The sequence below is a fragment of the Diceros bicornis genome, chromosome 4 (genome assembly GCF_020826845.1).
Source record: "Diceros bicornis minor isolate mBicDic1 chromosome 4, mDicBic1.mat.cur, whole genome shotgun sequence".
NCBI classification, from domain to species: domain Eukaryota; kingdom Metazoa; phylum Chordata; class Mammalia; order Perissodactyla; family Rhinocerotidae; genus Diceros; species Diceros bicornis.
In genome coordinates this window covers 56069887-56090803 of record NC_080743.1, presented here as the reverse complement: position 1 = coordinate 56090803, position 20917 = coordinate 56069887, and the positions used below count along the sequence as shown (strand labels likewise).

Here is a 20917-nt window from a genome sequence, read left to right as displayed (position 1 = left end):
TGTTAGCTCAGAGCCAGTCTTCCTCAGCAAAAAGAGGAGGATTAGCATGGATGTTAGCTCAGGGCTGATCTTCCTCAAAAAAAAAAAAAAAGACTTCATTTAGACTTTGATTTTGGGTGGTTTGTCAAAAATATCAAAAGGTTTAAAACACTTGATTAAATAGGATCACTGGTCACTGTGAAACAATAGTTATCCATTTAACCAAAGTGAGGGTTAAAAGATTTCAAAGGCAAATACAGAAAGTTACATAGTTATAAAAAACAACAGCAACAAAAAAAAACCTTAGCTCTTTTAATAGAGAAGACTTAGTTTTCTTAAGTAATCAAAGACCTGATAAAGGCAACATGAAGTACAGGAAATTATTCTGCTAAGACACAAAATCCTTGCTTTCTAGGCAGATTACTTAAAAGGTAAAGAAAAAATCAAAGAAAAACCTTTCATAATCTTATCAAGAAAACTGTCCTTTTAACAGATAAAAGAATATTAAATTTTAATTTTGTACTGGCATTCTATTGATATTAAAGCTTATTTTTAAAACCCTTATAATAAATTCATTCAATTTTAACCAGCTTGATCACAAGAGATAAGATTCTCTCTCCCTCTCTTCCTCCCCCCCAGCTTTATCCACTTAGTTTGTCCTTTATTCTCCTCTTTCTCATTCTGAAACAACCATTCTACAAAATTACTTTTTTTCACCTAACAAAAACACATCTCCATACTGTTATTGAACCTGAAGTGAGTTCCCTCTCCTGTCTTGCAGCAAGCCAATCTCTGACACCGGGTGTAGTGGAAGAAAGTAGGAATTCTGAGCAAGGAGAAAGAGCAGCTAACGCTGTAATCCCAGACTCCTCAAAAAGCTACAAGCAAGGGTTTTTACTTGGGGTTTGAGGTAGACGAAGGAGAGCATGTGGCTAAAGTTTAAAGTGGGTCGTTTTAGCTTCTCAGTGCTGGTTGTAGCTTCTCAATGCTCCTGTGAGATGCTTAGTCAGGTTGGAGCTGTCAGCAAGCTACTCTGTTGTCAGAGACCCTCCTGCTGTTCTGCAAGGCAAGCTCAGAAACTGGTTATTTTGTTTCCCACTTGAACCTTGTGTGTACAAGGTAGGGTTTCACCCTAATCCAGGGAAATTTTACCTCCTTCATCCTCAGTTTCAATACTTCATATCTTTTCTTATCAAAAATACATCCTACTTTCCTTGCATACAATTGCCTCCCTTATTTCTAGTAGTTTTAATTATGTATATTAAGTAGAATTCTTAACCCTTAGAAACCTTAATTTCTAATGAAAACTAAGAAGTAAGCAATTGTTAACTGTCTTTCACTCCGGTATTCTGTAGATTGACAATTTTATGAATATATTTTATAATTTCTAGAAGCATGCACTTCCTCATAGTACAACTTTTCAGTGTGGCACTAGACGTGTTTACTAACAGACCCAAATATCTTTAGTTCCTCTGTGATAAGAGGCTAAAAGTAGGTAAACTTAGACTTATGTTTAGCAGTTAATGTTTCAATTATCTTATTTTTTAAATCATCTAGATATTCAATGAACATCCATCACTTAAGTTAGCAAAACCCTAAGAGTGTAAGTTACCAAAGAGATTTGGGAAACTATTTTTAAGTAGTTATATTATAAAACCTAATTATTGTTGAAAAGTTCATTTATAAACTTTTATTTACATCTATTTAATTTACTTGTTATTAACAATTATGTTTACATTACTCATGAAAATTTTGAGACACTAAATAGCTAGCCATAATCTTAAGTTATTTTTCTTGCTGACAAATTTTGTAACAGAGATAACGTGAACTTATTTGACTAGTAAACCCAGGTAGAAAAAGTTGTATGTCTGCATTATATTTAATGCTGACAACTCTGAAGGCATATCAGTTTTTCGGAGGTGGGGGGTGTTTGGGGTGTTTTTTTACTAAACCAGCAATATTCTTATTTACCAAAGACTACCCCTAGTCATGTGAATTTGAAAAGCATTTGAGTTCGTTTTTATATTTCTGAGACTTTTTTTTTTTTTGGTGATAAAGATCGGCCCTGAACTAACATCTGCCAATCCTCCTCCTTTTGCTAAGGAAGACGGGCCCTGGGCTAACATCCATGCTCATCTTCCTCCACTTTATATGGGACGCCGCCACAACATGGCTTGACAAGCCGTGTGTCAGTGTGCGCCCGGGATGCGAACCGGTGAACCCTGGGCCGCCGCAGCAGAGCGCGCGCACTTAACCTCTTGCGCCACCAGGCCGGCCCCTCTGAGACTTTTAAGAATACTTAATTTATATAAGTGCTTGGGTTTTTTTTTTTCTTTTTTTGTAAGCCAGTTAGATAGAACTCTTTTTACAAATTAATTTTGGCAATACCATTCAGAGGTAGAAAAATATTACACATCTAGAACATACATATGTAGACTACAGACAGATGCAAACAGAGATCTTACAGCTTTTATTTTTAAATTTTAGCCATGTGTCATGTACAATAATACAAAACTCACTAGTTGATAAAAGAACAGTTGAATCCAAATTGTATTTCAGGCAGATGGAATATATTAAGGTTACCTACTCAGATGGCTAAAGCTTTTTACTAATATTTGTGGAGAAGACTTTCTAGAGTTTTTCGTTTGCCCAGTTTCCAAATAGCTCCTTTTTTCTTTTCAGCCTCAGATAGTTGCTTTTGGGGGATTCTGGGTCCCTGGAGAGCCCCCGATGGAGGATAGCACGCCTAATGTTCAAGTGACTATAGGAAGCTGAGGGGCTGAAGTGAGAAGGGTTGGAGGAGGCAGGGGGTTGAAGAGGGAGAGCGCGTACTTAACTGCTAAGCCACGGGGCCGGCCCCTAACTTCTGACCATTGAGCTCATTTTTTAAAAATCCTTTCAAATATCTTATCAGGTTTTGGTACAAACAGTAAATTTTCATGGCAGTATTGAACTCCTGTAAAAAAATTTTTTTTCTTCTTGTTTTAAACCAAAGGTATACCTATCAAATGACTAAAAACCAAAACCAATAAGCCTTTTATGGCTTAACCATGGACACAACAGGTGTCCTCAAAGAGACTGCAAAAGATGCAGCCCTTCTAAGATCCACAACCACTCTCAAAGGTTGCCAAAAGAAAGAAAGACTTAGGCAACCTCTGAGAGCTGGCAACAGTTGGTAGAACGCTAGCCACAAATGGGGCACAACCCACATTCCTGTCTGGTCATATTTTGGGGGCCCATGACCTGATAGTTGGGCCACCTGCACATGCAAGAACCAACAACCTACGTGCCCCGGCAGGGAGAAATCCAAACCAGGTTCTCAGAACACAAAACAAGACCAACAGGAAAGCAATAACTGTCCCCGGAGGGAACATTTCTGGTTGCTTTTACCAGGACGTATTCCAGTTGCTCAGAATCCTTAGTATATGCTTCTCAGAACTAAGCTTGAAACTCAAATTATGGTCTTTGCATGCAGAATAAGACATTAGCACTAGGTAGGTAACCATGTCACACTGTTGACTGACAGTCAGTTGACTCCCTGTGTCTTTTTTTTTTTTTTGTGAGGAAGACTGGCTCTGAGCTAACATCTATTGCCAATCCTCCTCCTTTTTTTCCCTTTTTCTCCCCAAGGGCCCAGTAGATAGTTGTATGTCATAGTTGCACATCCTTCTAGTTGTAGGGGGGGCCAGCCCCCCTCTGTCTTTCATTTGAACTATTTGTCTCAATTCTTCTGCACCTCTGTGGCTGACTTATTGAACCTAACTGCAGAACTTTTTATATATACCTAATACATTCTTCATTTTTAGAGTCAGCCTGTAAAGACCTTTGTAGTTTCTTATTTGCAACATCCAGTATTTATTCTTTCAACAACTATCTGTTGAGCATCTGTGCTGTGCCAAGCTTTGTATTCCTGAAATAGGCCTGAGTACACAGATAGGATCCCTGACCTCATGGCGCTTATACAGGTGTTTCCTAATTTACTCATTATCTTTTAATCATCTAAACACATCTTTAGGTAGTAGTTTGGGGATTGTGATGGTTTTTTTAAAAATCACCTCAAGTACGCCCTTAATGTTGCCTTATAATCATATTTCATTTTTCTCTCATCTATTCACTCTTCTGTTTTCCTACATGACTATTTCCTACCTTCTTCTCAAGCATCACTCTCAGCTGATCTTGCCTCCTGTTTCACTAAGAGAAAATAAAAGCAATCAGAAGAGAACGTCCAAGCTCCCACTGCCTCATTTACCTCTTCCCTGCATCTGTGCCTGATGTTCTGCTTTTTCCTGTTATGAATGAACTGTCCATAGTCTTAGGAGAGGCCAAGCCTTCCATTTGTGCACTGCATTCCATCCCCTTTGGCCTATTTAAGGACATCCCTCTCTGCTCCATCTTTCTCATCAGCATACAGACAAGCCACAACTGCGTTTCTCTCTTCTCATTCTGTCTTGAACCCATTCCAGTCAGACTCTCTGTCCCACCACTCCATCAAAACTACCCTTGTCAAGGACACCAGTGACCTTCATGTTGCTAACCAGTGATCTCTCTAAGCTTTTGGCACAGTTGATAACTCTTTTCTCCTTGAACTTGGCTTCCAGGACACCACATTCTCCTGCTTAACTGGTCCCTCGTTTTTAGTTCCTTTTGCCGGTTCCTTCTTAGCCTCAAACTCTTAATGTTAGGGTGCCCACGTCTCAGTCCTTAATTCTCCTTTCTGTGCTCTACTCTGTTGGTAATCTCACTCAGTCTCATGGCTTTAGAGACCATCTAAAAGCTGACAACTTCCTAATTTAATGGTTGAAATTTAGTGCGTGTGTTCAAATTCTGGATCCACAATTTAAAGCTGCATGACCTTGGGCAAGTTACCTTACCTTTCCTTGCCTCACTTTTCTTACGGTAGATACTTCAATACTCACTGAAGTAATGAATGAAAGAAAAATAAAACTACCTTAATAAAGAAAAATGGCAGAGTTCATAAGTTTCTTTATAGAAACTTCAATAGAGAGAGAAATAAGAATTAGTCTATTTTACAAAAGAAGGGGAAAAGTCAGTAATTTTTATTACTCATTCCATTCTAACTGTTTATCATATCGCACAATTAATTGAATGTCCTTAACCCAGTGCAGTCTGGCTTCTACCCAACGGCGCTACTGAAATGTCTTCACTTAAGCCACTAGTAACCTAAGTGCCAAATTTGGTGGGCATTTTTTAGCCCTTGCTGTACTGGACCTCACTGTTGATCTCATTTTCCTTGAAACTTTTTCTCTCTTGGCTTTCATAAACCTCTCTGACCAATCTTCCTTCTCTCCTTCTACTTGCTCCTTAAATGTCAGTATTTTCCAGGGTTTTGTTCCCTCATGGTTCTGCTCATACCTTCGTCCAACCTCCTACCCTCTCTTGCCTGAAACTTGACCCTCTCAGAATAGGGAGGAGTTTGAGGTCCTCTTTGCTATCCACACTTGCTTTCAAACCATTACTTCCCCTTCCTCTTAGAAAACCCCTGTTCCTTTGAGGTTTATACCAGCTGACGTTATCACCCTTCTCTTCTTCCTCTCCTTGTTGCTGTCATCTATCCACGTCTCCCTCATATGTTGAGTATTTCAGCACCTGGTTAACGATCTTCCTCTCTACGCAACTCCGTTTACCATTCTCAGTAACTCCAGCATTCACACCATGGCTCCTCAGTTCATTTGCTACCCCATCACCTATGAGCTTTCTTTCACCCAGCCCCAGCCACACACTCCTATGGACATCTTTTTTTTTTTTTTGTGAGGAAGATCAGCCCTGAGCTAACATCCGTGCTAATCCTCCTCTTTTTGCTGAGGAAGACCGGCTCTGAGCTGACATCTGTTGCCAATCCTCCTCCTTTTTTTTTTCCCCAAAGCCCCAGTAGATAGTTGTATGTCATAGTTCCACATCTTTCTAGTTGCTGTATGTGGGACACCGCCACAGCATGGCCGGAGAAGCGGTGCATCGGTGCACGCCCCGGGCCGCCGGGCTGCCAGTACCGGAGCGTGCGCACTTAACCGCTAAGCCACAGGGCCGGGCCCTCCTGTGGACATCTTGAGTCTTATTGTCTTCAGAAAGTGCACAACCTCCAAATCCACATGTGTAGATGTTCTGTTTTCTGACCACAACCTTTTTCCTTCCAGCTTACTTGTTCAGGGGCCCCACAGAAACGATTCTTTGACCTCATTAAGACCTTCAGTTCATTGAGTCCTCTACTTTCTCATTGTCCCCAGAGCACTCTTCTATCTGAACATCCTAGCCTACCTATCTAGGAAAATCCCAGCTCTGGATGAATCTAACCATCTACCATCTCATGTTTGCATAGGTCCTCACATAGCTGAGCATTGTTGGAGAAAATCACCCTGTCTAACAGTTAAGTTTGGTGATTGTGATTTTATAGTGTTTCAGTGGTCTTCTAACTCATCTTTCTTATCCTCCCTCAAATCCCTCCTTTCATCCAGCCGGCAGAGTGATTCAGAATGCAAATCTGATCGTGTTACTCCTCTGCTACCTTCAGTGTTATCCCATGTCTTAAAAGACAAGTGCCTCTCAGATTTTAACGTGAATATGAAGCACCTGGGAATCTTGTTAAAATGCAGGTTCTGCTTCAGTAGGTTGGAAGTAGAACCTAAGATTCTGCATTTCTTATAAACTTATTCCACGATCTTTATTTTTCTCATTTTTATGAGATAACCTCATGGTTTGGCAATCTAGACCAGAAATTTTGAACTCCTAAGTAAAAAATGAGAAATTGATGCTTATCTTATCCTGAAGTTCCAGAATGTCAGAGTTGGAAGAGATCTTAGAGACTATTTAGGTTTATCTCCTCACTGTATGGATAAAGTATGGAGAAAGGAGCAAGTTCTAGGCCAGAGCTAAGCCAAGAACTTAATTTTCCCAACTCCCAGGACAAGGTTCTTTCCACTATACCATGATACTGATCCTCAATTTTAAGTTCCTTTGTCTGGCCCTCTAAATCATTAATTTTCTCCACAACTGCTAGAGTGCAGATAGTGTGTGCATATCCGTGCCAGTTGTTGAGCATACCAAGTCTAAAAGACGGGGCTGCCCCCAGGATGCTCATGGCCTAAATAAAAGGCATCTTCCCCTGTCCTCTCCCCACTTCCCTCAGATCTTCTCATCTCATATCTTTTTCCAAGTTTGTAAATATGAATTTGGCAGCAATAAAAGAAATGTAGACAATATTATTCATGGCAAATCATCACTAGCTGTGAAAGAAAGCTAAGAGTTTTGAGAATTAAATCTTAAAATAGACATGAAAGGACAAATACACTCTTCTTTAGAGTAGTAGCTTTCAGCCTTTATTTTGAAGTGACCTACACTTTGTCTCACAAGCAGTATGCACAACTTGGGCACAGTCATATAATTGAAAAAACATAGCTAAACGAGTACACTAGTACTTACCCAGGATATAGGTGAAGCACTCTGTTTCTTTTTAAGGTCTGATTACAACCTACTAGTTAGATTTCATGAACTCTAATGGTTCTAATCCTAAGTTTGGGGACTCAGAACCACACAGAATTTTGGGTTGAACTGGCCCTGTTTCTGATTTAGTATGATAATCATCTTTTGCTCAGGCTGTACTCCTGTCTGCAAGAAAAACCTTCTCCCTACTGTTACATTATTCATTTTGTTAAATCCCATTTAAACCACACTTATTCCAAGAAGGGTTTTTGTCTGCACCTTACTATTTCATTCAGTATACCCTCCAGCATTTATATATTGTGAGTAAGTACTTTGTTTTGATTTCATTTATGTTTACTATGTCTCCAGTTAAACTGTTAATTTCACAAAGGCGAAGATCCTATATTCTTTTTCTTTGGGACCCTCTCAGTCCCTTCAATTTTGCACCTGATTGACATTTTAATCAATCATCCACTGACGTGTGATTCTAGCAGGGTACAGATGCTTAGATTTGTCATGGCATTTTTCTCATACCTGTTTCTCATGTGCCCATCCAGACTCCAAGCTTATAAAAGAAGAACAAATGCCACAGGCCCGGGTCTTCATCAGAAGCTATGAGGATGGGCTGGGCTTTGAATTTGTGATGTTCCATAATGATGTTGAGAAAAAGACAGTTTGCTTGTTTCAGGGAGGTCCTTACCTACAAGGACTATCTGGGTAAGAATGATAGCCTAGAAATGTGGATCAAAAAAAAATGTTATCTTAAGGCATCCCCATGTATCCATGGACTACAATGAAGGCATTAAGGTGGTAACGTAGATATATATTTATTGACATGGGAAGATGTTTATAATAAATTATTAAATGAGAAAAGCATAGGACATGGGGAATAGAGTATAATTTAAGAGAGTATTGTTAACGTGTTAGCAGTGGTTTGTCACTAGATGGTAGGATTATAAGCCTTACAGTTTTTTATTTATTTTTCTTCTGTTTATCTGCATTTCCTAAATTTTGAAACAATGGTGTGTATAGTTAATTTAATAAAAATATAATATAAATTTTCTAAATTATATTTTAGCTTTTTGCTTGCTTGTGATCTGATTACCATTAAGTTCTGGTTTATTGCAAATACTACACTACTATGCTATGAACAAAATAAAGTTGGAGACATGGCTATTATTTGACATTCAGTACACTGAACATGGACTAAGTGAACCTTTTATAAATAAATTATATGGAGATGCTTGGATAATTTTTCTCTCTCTTGAGAGGCTCTGGGTTTTCAGAACTTCTGAAAACGTTTCTCTTTCCCTCCTATTATAACTAGATGGCTTCACGGAGGTGCCATGGCAACCATGATTGATATTACTTCTGGTATGGCTGCAAGTATAGGTGAGAGAATTGTGACTGCCAATCTCAACATTGATTTTAAAAGGTAAATTCTTGAATATTCTCTGCCTCTTAGGTGTGATAGATTGGGTTCCCCAGCAGCAGACCCCGAGACAAAGATTTGTGTGCAAGTGATATTTAAGGAAGTGCTCCCAGAGGAAAGTAGCAAGGGAGTGGGAGAAGCAAGACAGGGAAGGGGAAAGCCAACCAAGGATAGGCTCTCAAAGTCCTGCAAACGAAAGCTTCAGCCTAATCATACAAGGAACTCAGGAGTGAAACCTGTGCTCACACATCAGTCATAGAATAATCCTATCCTGGAGACTGTAAATTTCCAGGCACTTCTGGCTTTCTGTGTTTGAGCAAAGCAGGCTTTAGGGAAAATAACCAAAAAACAAAAACAAAAGTGAAGAAAGAATTGAAGGGGATCTGAGTGGAGCACCAACATTCACTATATAACAAAACATGTAAGTTTTACATAACTTCACACAGAGAAATAAAAGGGCAGCAAGATGAGTTTGGTGTCCATCAAAAACAAAGCTCAGCATGATCTTTTTTAATTCTTCAATCATACAGCTATACCCCTATAGTCAACAAAATAGTATGGATGCTGGCATAGGAATAGAGAAAGAGAGCAATAGAGCAGTAAAGAGTTTAAGAACAGAGTTCACTAGATGAGGTCTCCAAGTGAGGTTTTGCAGGTTATTACTTCACGCAGTAAGGAGCATTTAAGTTACAAAACATCTCTATATTATACCCCAGAGAGTTGTATGGCTATGTGGCAGCCATCAGGGAACCATGCTTCATAGCTTATGGGCTTATTTACTAGAAGTAATCCTCACCCAGGCGTATCCTACTTAGGGGGTTCTATAGAAAAGGACTCTTCCCCCTAGCAAATATCATTAGTTTATTTCAAGATCAGCAAAACGTTTTCTGTAAATTTTTCATGGTTTCTGGGCCATACAATCTCTGGCGCACCTACTCAACTCTGCCACTGCAGCACAAAAGCCGCCATAGACAATACATAAACATAAATGGATATAGCTGTGTTCCAATAAAACTGTATTTACAAAACAGGTGCATGGCCAGGAATATATCACCTGCCTCCTTTTCTTTTCCCTGGCAGTGTTTATTTCTGCTACACACCTACACACGCCCACACACACACACACACACACACGCACACACACACACGCAGAATGAATTGGAGGCCAGCTGCTTTAACTTCTTCCTCTCCAGTGCCAATAACAGTAACTTCAAAATAAAAATGACTTAAACAAGATAGAAATTTATCATGTAGAAGAAGTCTAGAGGAAGGCATCCTGAGCTGGTATGGCAGCTCCCTTGCTCCTGGAGATGCAGGCTCCTTCCAGCTCACCTTTTCATAGTCCAGAGTGGCAGCAAGAGCCATCACATGTCCTGGACAACAGGATTGAGGAAGGGTTGAAGAAGAGCTGTCTCCTCTCCTTTAAGGAGACTTTCTGGAAGTAATGCAGAACACATCCATTAATCTTATTAGTAATGAGGGATATTGGGAAAGTGGTCCCTTAACTGCTGTCATTATAACCTCAAATAAATTCAGGGTCAGCAACTAACACAACCACAGACATATTAATAAATCCAAATTTATAAATTATACAGTATAGATTATTTTAAATGTTGAAGCATTAATTTAAAACAATCAAATTTTACTAAATACTTCAGTGAATAAAATAACAAGCCTGATATGGTAGTTTCTTCTAAATGCCTCAAACACAAAATTATCTCAATGATTACAAAACTTACTATTTCACCTATACTTAACCTATTAATTTTTTCATTCTGGGTTTGGTTAATTTCTTTAGGATGTCAATATGTATATTTTCCTGAGGTTAGAATACTCGTTCTTATAACTTCTCTAGGTTTCCAGTAATTGTGTCGACCCTAAAGAAACCATCTCAGATTAGCTGAATTTGTGGGTTCTGGGCTGTCAACCTAGAGATTCTTGATGGGACAGAATTTTGCCTTTGAAGGTGATTGGAACACAAGCCTGAGTTCATGAGGCTAAGCCCCTCTTGGAGTCAAGGTTTCGTTACTGTGTCACAGGGACTTTCCAAGCCTACACTTTTTCTTACAACCTAGTACTGCCCCTTTTTTAGTATCCAAGTCTATTGTGTCTTAGTCATGTATTTTCTCCTTTGGTTTGCTATTTGCCTGTAATTAAATATATCACATTTCATTGGCAGAGGTTCCATCTGCCAGGAGACAGGACATGAGTCGGTAGTTTTCTTTCAGGGATATTCTGCTGGGCAAGACATTCACCTTATTTCTAGCTGGTTATTTTCTGTAATCAGTCCTTTCTGTTAAGGGTACAATTCCTGCATTTTCTGGAGTTGTTTGGCTTCTTCATAGTTCTCTGCCTATTGGTACAGGGGAGGAAGTTAGTTGAGGTTCTTATGGAGGTTATGCAGGACTACAAACTCCCAAATGGCATTTGTCCAAGGGTGTAGATCCACTGAATGTACATAGATGTTCTTTTCACCTGTCAGCTCACCTGCACCTCACACACTTTGGGGGTACATAAGAGGTAACAACCCTGATAGGGATGCTGAGGGCTGTCCAAGTCTTTGCCTACTCTCAGTTCATGCAGGCTCTCAAGCCCTTTTGACTAACATATGGGAGAGTCTTTGCTGAACATAGGTATCCTCTAAATACCTCTACCTGTACCTTACAGCTAAGAAAACTATTGGTTTCTTATGCCATGATGTGTGTAAGCATAAGTCTTTGAATGCAACCTCCCCAAACCTGACCTGTAGACACTCCTTAGTCTGTGTCTACCATCTCCTACTTCCATAGAGTAAAATACATATAAGATAGACATCTACTTTGTAGAAGAAACACTTACTTGTCAGCGCTGTTCTCTGTGTGTAAACTGCTTAAAAAATTAAACTTATCCTAACATAGTCGTCCTTATTTTTGAATTGTAGCTCTAGTTTTGTACTTTTTGCACTAACTTTTGCTTTTTTTTTGAAGAATCGTTAGGAACTCATGGCTTTCCATAACGTAGATGGCTATAATTATCACCCTCTTTTCTGTGCTTAAATTACATTTGTTCTGTAGGTATCTCTTTAGACTGGTTCCTTGTCCTTTCAGTTCTATCCAAATGTCTTTTAAGTACTTTTGTCTCCTGAGCAACAACATAGTGCACTGGTTAAGAGGACAGACTTTGGAGCAGGTTCAAAGGCCCATTTTGCCACTTGTGTGACCTTGGACAAGTTACTTAACCTCTCTGTGCTTTAATTTCCTCATCTTTAAAGAGAGGATAATAATACCCACCTCATAGGGTCATTGTGAGCAGTAAGTGACTTAGTCCATGTGAAGCACCTAGGATTTAACAAGTACTCAGTAAGTGTTGGCTGCTTATTATTATTATCATTAACATTATTGTTGTTACTTTTACTTCTAGCAACAACAAGGTGTAGCTGTGCCAAGACATGGAATAGCTACTCTACAAAGATCCCTGACTCTTTTTAATGGAGAATAGTGCTAAAGACCAGAAAAATATTAGATTGTTCCACGTGTTCTCATGGTAGGCGGGATGACCTTGCTGCTGGGCCATGTCAGTGTCACAGCTGGAAAGTTATTAATGTTTAATAAGGTCGTGACTTCACACTGATATTTTAGATTTAACATTTTTTGTGCCTTATATTTTTAAATTTTTTTTGAAATTTTTAGTTGTGGTAAAAAAAAAAAAAGAGATAAAATTTGCCATCTTAACCGTTTTAAATATACAGCTGAGTAGTGTTAAGTGTATTCACATTGTAGTGAAACAGATCTCCAGAACTTTTTCATCTTGCAAAACTGAAACTCTGTACCCATTAAACAATAACTCCCCATTTTCCCTTACCCCCAGCCTCTGGCAACCACCATTCTACTTTCTGTTTCTATGAATTTGACTACTTTAGTTAACTCATATAAGTGGAATCATACAGTGCTTGTCTTTTTATGACTGGTCTATTTTCACTTAGCATAATGTCCTCGAGGTTCATCCATGTTGTAGCATGTGACAGGATTTCCTTCTTTTTTATGGCTGAATAATATTCCACTGTATGTATTACATTCCATGTAATATTCCATTGTATGTATAATAATGTTCCATTGTATGTATACCACATTTTGTTTATCCATTCATCTGTTGGTGGATATTTGGGTTGCTTCCACCTCTTGGCTATTGTGAATAATGCTATAATGAACGTGAGTGTGCAAATATCTTGTGAGATCTTGCTTTCAGTTCTTTTGGATATGTACCCAGAAGTGGAATTGCTGGATTATATGGTAATTCTGTTTTTAATTTTTTGAGGAGCCACTATACTGTTTTCCATAGCAGCTGCACCATTTTGCATTCTCACCAACAATGCATAAGGATTCCAATTTCTCCACATTTTTGCCAACACTTTGATTTGGGGTTTTTGTTTTTGTTTTTTTATAATAGCCATCCTAATGGGTGTGAGTTGATATCTTGTGCTTTGATTTGCATTTTTCTAATGATTAATGATGTTGAGGATCTTTTCATATGCTTATTGGATTTTGTATAGCATCTTTGGAGAAATGTCTATTCAAGTCCTTTGTCCATATTTTAATTTTGTTTTTTTGTTGTTGAGTTGTAGCTGTTCTTTATGTATTCTGGATATTAACCATTTATCAGATATATGATTTGCAAATACTTTGTCCCATTTTATAAGTTGCTTTTTTACTCTGTTGATTGTGTTCTTTGATGCACAGAAGTGTTTAAATTGATGTAGTCTCATTTGTCTATATTTTCTTTTGTCGCCTGTGCTTTTGGTGTCATATCCAAGAAATCATTGGCAAACCACATCATAAAGCTTTTCCGCAGTGTTTTCTTCTAGGAGTTTTACCGTTTTAGGTCTTACATAGGTCTTTAATCCATTTCGAGTTAATTTTTGAATATGGTGTATACAACTTTATTCTTTTGTATGTGGATATCCCGTTTTCCCAGCATTATTTGTTGAAGAGCCTGTCCTTTCCCCATTGAGTGGTCTTGGCACCCTTGTAGAAAATCATTTAATCATATACAAGAGGGTCTATTTCTGGGTTCTCTGTTCTTTTCCATGGGTCCGTATGTCTGTCTTTATGCCAGTACCACACTGTTGTGATTATTGTAGCTTTGTAAAATGTTTTGAAATTAGGAAGTGAGAGACTTGAACTTTTTTCTTCTTTTTCCAAGATTGTTTTGGCTATTCAGGATCCCTTGAGACTCATATGAATTTTAGAATGGATTTTTCTATTTCTGCAAAAAATGCCACTGGGATTTTGATAGGGATTACATTGAATCTGTAGATCAGTTTGGGTAGTATTGACATCTTAACAATATTAAGTCTTCCAATCCATGAACACGAGATGTCTTTCCAGATGTCTCCTTTAATTTCTTTTAGCAATGTTCAAGTCTTTGCCTCCTTAATTGAGTTTATTCCTAAGTATTTTATTTTTTTTGATGCTACTTTAGATGAAATTGTTCTCGTAATTTCCTTTTCAGATTGTTCACTGTTAGTGTTTAGAAATGCAACTGATTTTTGTGTGTTGACTTTATATCCTGCAACTTTGCTGAATTTGCTTATTAGTTCTAACAGGTTATTGTGGAATCTTTTGGGGTTTTCTACATATAAGATCATGTTATCTGTGAACAGATAATTTACTTCTTCCTTTCCAATTTGGATACCTTGCATTTCTTTTTCTTGCCTAACTGCTCTGGCTAGGACTTCCAGTACTATGTTGAATAGAAGTGGCAAAAGTGGGCCTCCTTGTCTTGTTCCTGATCATAGAGGAAAAGCTTTCACCATTAAGTATGATGTTAACTGTGGGCTTTTCATATATGGCCTTTATTATGCTGAGGGAGTTTCCTTTTATTCCTAGTTGTGCCTTAGATTTTTAACCCCTCACCCAGATTGTCATTGTGCCGCCTTCTCTTATAGAATCCTATGTCTCACCAACCGCTTCTCTGTATCACTTATATGAACCAAATGGAAGTTAGAATAAATTTGTCAAAATCTGCCCAAAAACAAAATGTGATTTTGATAGCAGTTATATTGACTTTAAAGATTAATTTGAGGAAAATTATCTTTACATAGAGTCAGTATTTCATATTATTTATGACTATAAAATTAGATCCTGGAAATGGCTTTCTTAACATGATGAAGAATATATTAAAAATTAAGTTTTTAGTATTTTTCCATGTTCCATGTTTTTTAAAATATTTTTCTATGTTCAAATAAAGTTGAAGAATGCAGCATAAACTCCTCTCTCAAAAAAAGTAAAAATGGTTCATTTGAAAACAAGCTCAGCAAACTTGGATGACGATTTAGCTCAACAAGTGTTTGTGTCTTTAGCACATGTTACCTGCCAGGTACTATGCTTAGTCCTTGTCCCATCCAGATAAATCAGTTTCATTGCTGTTCATTTGTTACCCACGATTAGAAAACTTACTGACAAGTTTTACATGAAATCACATGGGTAGAGGGAATTCTAATCAGAATTAGAACTCAAGTCTTCTGACTCTAAATCTGGTGCTCTTCACTATAATACCCAGCCTCCATTCTCTTCTGTTAATTGATGATTAAAGACCAGAATAAAGCATTGGATGATATAAGTAGTTTAGAATTTAATATTTATAAGGCCCTATATTTTGTATAGAGCTGTTAGATTCATAATAATAATAGTAATAACAATAAATTTAATCAGTTGATGGCCCTCCAAGATATTAAGAGGTAACAACCTGGGATTAAAATTTAATTGAAGATAATTTACAGTGTCAATTAATCATCAGGTGTCTTAATCCACCTTCCTGCTTCTAAGAAGCAAGACTACTCCTTAATCATCTCAAATCTTTCCAACCCCTGATCCAAATGTGACACTTGATTTATTTCCTTGTGCTTAGCACATTAAGATAAATAGACAAAGCAGCTAATGATTAGTGGTCGCTCACCAGCTGAAAGGATCAATATCTGAACATTTCTATAATCCATTCCTGGCATATTGGTTGGGAAGCTCTGGATTAGATTTTTTCACGCAAAATGGTAGACAAGAAATTCTGAAGGATGTTTTTGCTTCAGAATGACTAGATCCAGAGACAAATACACAAGGAAATAAACCACCATAAGTGAGAATCAATAGGAACAATAAATAACAGATTTAGACCCTCAAGGACTTAAGATATCATGATGATGAGGTACACAATATAGAAGGTGATATAAGGAGATGCTTAAATAAAAGCAAAGTTTGGTTATTCCATCAAGAGGTTCAGGAAAAGCTAATGGAAGCGAAAACTGGGCAGCGGGCTAATCACAATGATAACTTCCTTTCCACCTGGAGTAGTTCCTTCGTCCACATGGTGGTACTAAAGGAGCACCAAACACATCTCCCTGCTCTACAGTTTAGTTTCTGCCAACTAAAATTTCACCTCTAAAGAGGTATCTTTTTCATTATGGTATTGTATCTCCAGGATTCCCAAAGGTGACTGTAGCCACTAGTCATATGTAGCTTTTTAAATTTAGATATAAATTAATTAAAATTAAATAAATTTAAAGATTCAGTTTCTCATTCACAATAGCCACATTCTGAGTGCTCAGTAGCCGCCTGTGACTACCATACTGGACAGCTCAGAGATGGAACATTTCTGTCATTATAGAAAGTTCTGTTGGACAGCACTGGCTTAGCACATAGAGCTGTTAGCAGCAATTTATTGTTATTAGCTGTCTTTTTAGTGACAGTTAAAAGGGGATTGGGTGAGAAATTTCACTTATGATGGAGAAAATGAGAGAAGCTGACTGGGACCATTCCATGGTCCTGATTTCATTTCTTTAAAGGATTTCAGCTCCCTTCAGACTTTGCTCTGAATCTTCAGATGGGACAGCTCTGCCATCACGGAGCTGGAATCTCTGGTGATCTCTTTGAACCTAACCCAGAAGGGCAGTCTGGGACTGATGCCCAGGAGAGCAGTAGTTCTTGGGAGGAATTCCTTTAAGGAATGTTTTTAAACCCCTTTAAGCAATGTTTTATCTAAGATAGCACCCACTGATAACCAGGTATCATAAATTTCCACTCCTTGTCATGCACCTGATCATCTTTCAGTGTTACATAAATCTGATAAAAACTAATTTTTTTCTTTTTTTTTTCTCTTTTTTCTGCAGACCTGTCCCCCTTTATTCTGTGGTTGTGATAAATAGCCAACTTTATAAAGCTGAAGGAAGGAAATTGTTTGTTTCCTGTGATGTTCGAAGTGTTGATGGGAAGACCCTATACGCAGAGGCAACAAGTGAGAAGCTGCCACTATCTTTTTTTTGGTTTGGTTTAGTTTGGTTTGGGGTTTTTTGTTGTTTTTTTTTCCTTTTGGTTTTATAACTCACAAATGCCCAGAAATTCTTAATTCCCTGTCATGCAAAGAACAATTTAAAGGTATTTTTATACATTTCTGGTAGAGAGCTATTTGCCAATGTCTATCAAAATTGCAAAGTCATGTACCTTTTGACCCATATCCAAGACTTTATCCGACAGGTGTACTAACATGTGTGCATAATTACAATGTATAAGGTTGCTGTAGGGTCCCAGTAATTGTGTTACTCATGCAACGTTATTTGGAATAGCAAAAGATTAACAAACATAGATATCCATCGATAGGAGACTCGTTAAAGAGACTCCAGTTTGTCTGTAAACTATACTGTGTATGCCATAGAAAATGTTATGGTGCCGTAAATAAAAATAAGGAAACTCTTTATGTGTGATATGGAGCTCATCATTAATATATATTGAATGAAAAACACAAGATGCAGGACAGTGAACGTAGTATGTTATCAGTAGTGTAGGAAAGTGGAGAAGTTCTTCCCATTCTTCCCTTTACTGCCCCCTTCCCTTTCACCCCTTCCTTCCTTCCTGAATAATTTATTCCAAAAGCTATTAGGTAGAGTCGGGCATGATAGACTTGAGATTGAGGGGGAGGCCACAGGGAGGGGTGGCTGCAATGGCCCAGCACCACGTGGGAGCCTGAGTGAAGTGAGGAAATGCACTAGGGAGTGGCCCAGTGCAGAGTGTCAGAGCCCAAGTAGGGTAAGGAATGGGTCCACATGGGGAGCAGCATGGGTGTCAGCCCACAGGGTGAGGGTGGCATCTGTACGGGCTGGCTCCTGATGGGAGCTAGATTTCTCACTGTCAGAGAAGGGAGTTCCAGATATGGAAAGAGAGAAAACTAGAATGAACCCTGTGATGTTGGATTGGAATTGGAGATATTATTGGATATGAATGTTTTCCCAGTCTTTTGCTCTTACAGATAATATTGTAATGAATAACTTGGTATATTGTCATTTTGCACACATTTTGGCAAGTTATTCTCCGGTGGTTCAGGAGAAAATAGTTCTTTGTGCTAGTCTCACAATTTTTATGTAAGCTTGAAATTATTTCAAAATAAAAGGTAATAAATGAGAGGGAGGGGGAAATATCTGTATATGTTTGTATCACATAGACTATTTCAGGAAAGTCACACCCATTAACATTGGTTGCCCCTGGGAAGGGGACCTGGTAGGTTGGGAGGGAGATTCCTCTGTATGCCCTTGTGTACCTTGTGAAAGTGGTTATGTGAATGGATTACCAGAAGAAGAAGCTAGGTTTTTTGGGGCCTAAAGCTTATACAATTTCAGAAATTTAAGGAAAAAAGTGCAAAATTGGGTACAAAAGTGAGTTTTTCTTTTAAATGAGAAAAGAAATCACAGTATATTACTGCTGTCTTAGAGATGCAGGTCCTTTCCTTCTGAGATCTCTGTAGGCGGTTTACCAGAAATGCTCACATAGAAATGCTTCCTGATTACATCCTTGAGCACTGCACAACTCCCAGCTCTCACCGGGCCTTTGCAAGTGAGGGGCCCTTGAAGCCTCACATTCAGTAGCTTCAGATTTAGACAAGTTAATTTAGATATTTGGTGCTTTTTTTGTTTTTATTCTTTTTTATTTTAATGGACCTCAGATGCACAGGTTTGGGTTCATCAGAATCCTTGATTTAGGACACACAGTCATCATTGGTACATGTATGGTCATATTTTATTTATTCATTCATTAAGTGTATTTATTTTTTTAATTTAATAATAAATACCCTGAAACCTACCATCAAACAAGAACCAGAATCTTAATAATAATATATCCCTACCTGATTACTTTTCCCCATCTCATCCTCCTGCTTTTCCCCCAGAGGTAACTCCAATCTAGAATTCTGTTTTCATTCCTTTGTACCTTATTATTTTTTATTTTTTTAAGTTTTATCAAAGATATATGTGTACCTAAGGAATATATTGTTTAGTTGTTTGTTTTAGAACTTTGTAGAAAAGAGGTCGTGCTGCATGTGCTTTTCTGAGACTTGATTTTTTTTCACTCAGCTCCGTGTTACTGAGGATCACCCATGTTGTTGGCTATGTAGTTTGCTCATTTTTACTGCTATATAATATTTTCATTGTGTGACTATACCACAATGGATTTATCTCTTCTTCTGATGATGGGCCTCTGACTATTTTGAATGGGGCTGCTATGAACATTCTTGTTCATGCCTCCTGGTGGTGTGCATGGGCAAGAGCTTGCATACACTTACAAGTAGAATTTCTGGGTTGTAGAGTATGAGAGTGGTCAGCTTTACAGGGGAATTCCGGATCATTTCCTAAAGCTCCCACCAGCAATATATTAAATTCTGTTGATCCTTTTCTTCTCTAGCAATTGGTAAAGTCGGACTTCTTGATTTTTGCCAACCAAATTGTTATATGGTATCTCTGTGTGATCTTGATTTGCATTTCCCTGATCACCTATGGAGTGGAACATCTCTTCATATATTTATTGACCATATTTGTTTCCCATTCTGAGAAATTCCAGTTTGTTTGCCTCTTTTATTACTTTTTTTAATTTTTTTTACTGATTTATAGGTGTTATTTATATATTTTATTTTAAACTAAGCTGTTTGTTGAATATATAATTATTTGCTTTAAGGCAACTTTTTTATTAACAGAAGTTGCTCATGTTAATGTGGTCACATTTATTAAATTTTTTCCTTTATGGTTACTACTTTTTATTTCTTAAATTCATTTTTTGGCTAAGTCTCAGCTATTTGCAGGAATGATAGCTAAAAGGAACAGGAGGAAGATCATGAACAATTTGAATTCACAGTCAGTTTAAAACTGCATTCCAGGCTGTGGTTTATACTTCCCATCTCACTAAACCTTTCAGTATCATAGAGGTACCAGATGGCTCAGTTGTAATTTTACTTCCTTTCACTTCCCTGACTATCTGTAATGGGAGTGATAATGAACCATGAAATGACCAAGTGGTAGAGGATCTGGTTACCTGGGGGAGGTAATACAGTATTGTTATAGTCAAAAGTTGATTCTTAATTTGGCTGAAAAATGAGAGTGGGCAGATAGACTGAAGGTATAAATATGAATCTAAATGCCTTTCTTTGTATGTATATTTCTACTAGAGAAGTTCTGTCAGATTGAAGTCCGTTGACTTATAATCATCTTCTGTTATTTTGTTTGTTCAGGCTTATTTGTAAAGCTGGATCCTGAAAAAAGTTCAACATAAAAGAGCTTCTGGTGAATTCCACACCAGCCTGCATAAGGCTCCCCCTCCTCTTGAGGAATCTGTTTTCCCCGGTCCTGCTCTACTTACCCACTGTTGAGTCCCTCATAGAGTGAAGCCTGTTAACACTGACCTTCCTGAACAATTATTCTGAATACAATTCCAGGAGCTCTGTTTCCACCTACTAAACTTTTTAATACAGAAACACTGTCTGTGAGAGTATCAGCAATTCTTTGTGTCTCCTTATGATAAGTGTCTGGTTCTGCTAAAATTTGAACGGGTGGTAAGGTTGCACAAGTGTGATGTCTGCCCTATTGTAGATTGGAGAAAAAATTCATATTGTAACTTTTACCACAAACTTGGAAATGCCAGAAAACCAAAGGAAGGAATAAACGTGCGTGTGTATGTGTGTACATGTGCATATGCATTATAAATTAGAAAGCTAGCTTTTATTTTTGGCTAGTAGGAGACACAACTAGTTCCTGTAGGAATGGATACCTCAGATCTGTAGTCTTGGGTT

The 20917-nt window shown here is 37.9% G+C and overlaps 1 protein-coding gene across 1 annotated transcript in view; it reads left to right on the top strand.

Annotated features, from left to right (window-relative positions):
- Positions 1-20619, top strand: part of THEM4 (thioesterase superfamily member 4) — a 31092-nt gene extending 10473 nt beyond the window's left edge. Inside the window, exons 3-6 of the mRNA XM_058539179.1 lie at positions 7971-8130; positions 8741-8848; positions 16983-17107; positions 20360-20619. Coding sequence (XP_058395162.1) covers positions 7971-8130; positions 8741-8848; positions 16983-17107; positions 20360-20400 — 434 coding nt within the window. The 3' untranslated portion in view covers positions 20401-20619. The remainder of the gene's footprint in view (positions 1-7970; positions 8131-8740; positions 8849-16982; positions 17108-20359) is intronic.
- Positions 20620-20917: the final 298 nt, after the last annotated feature.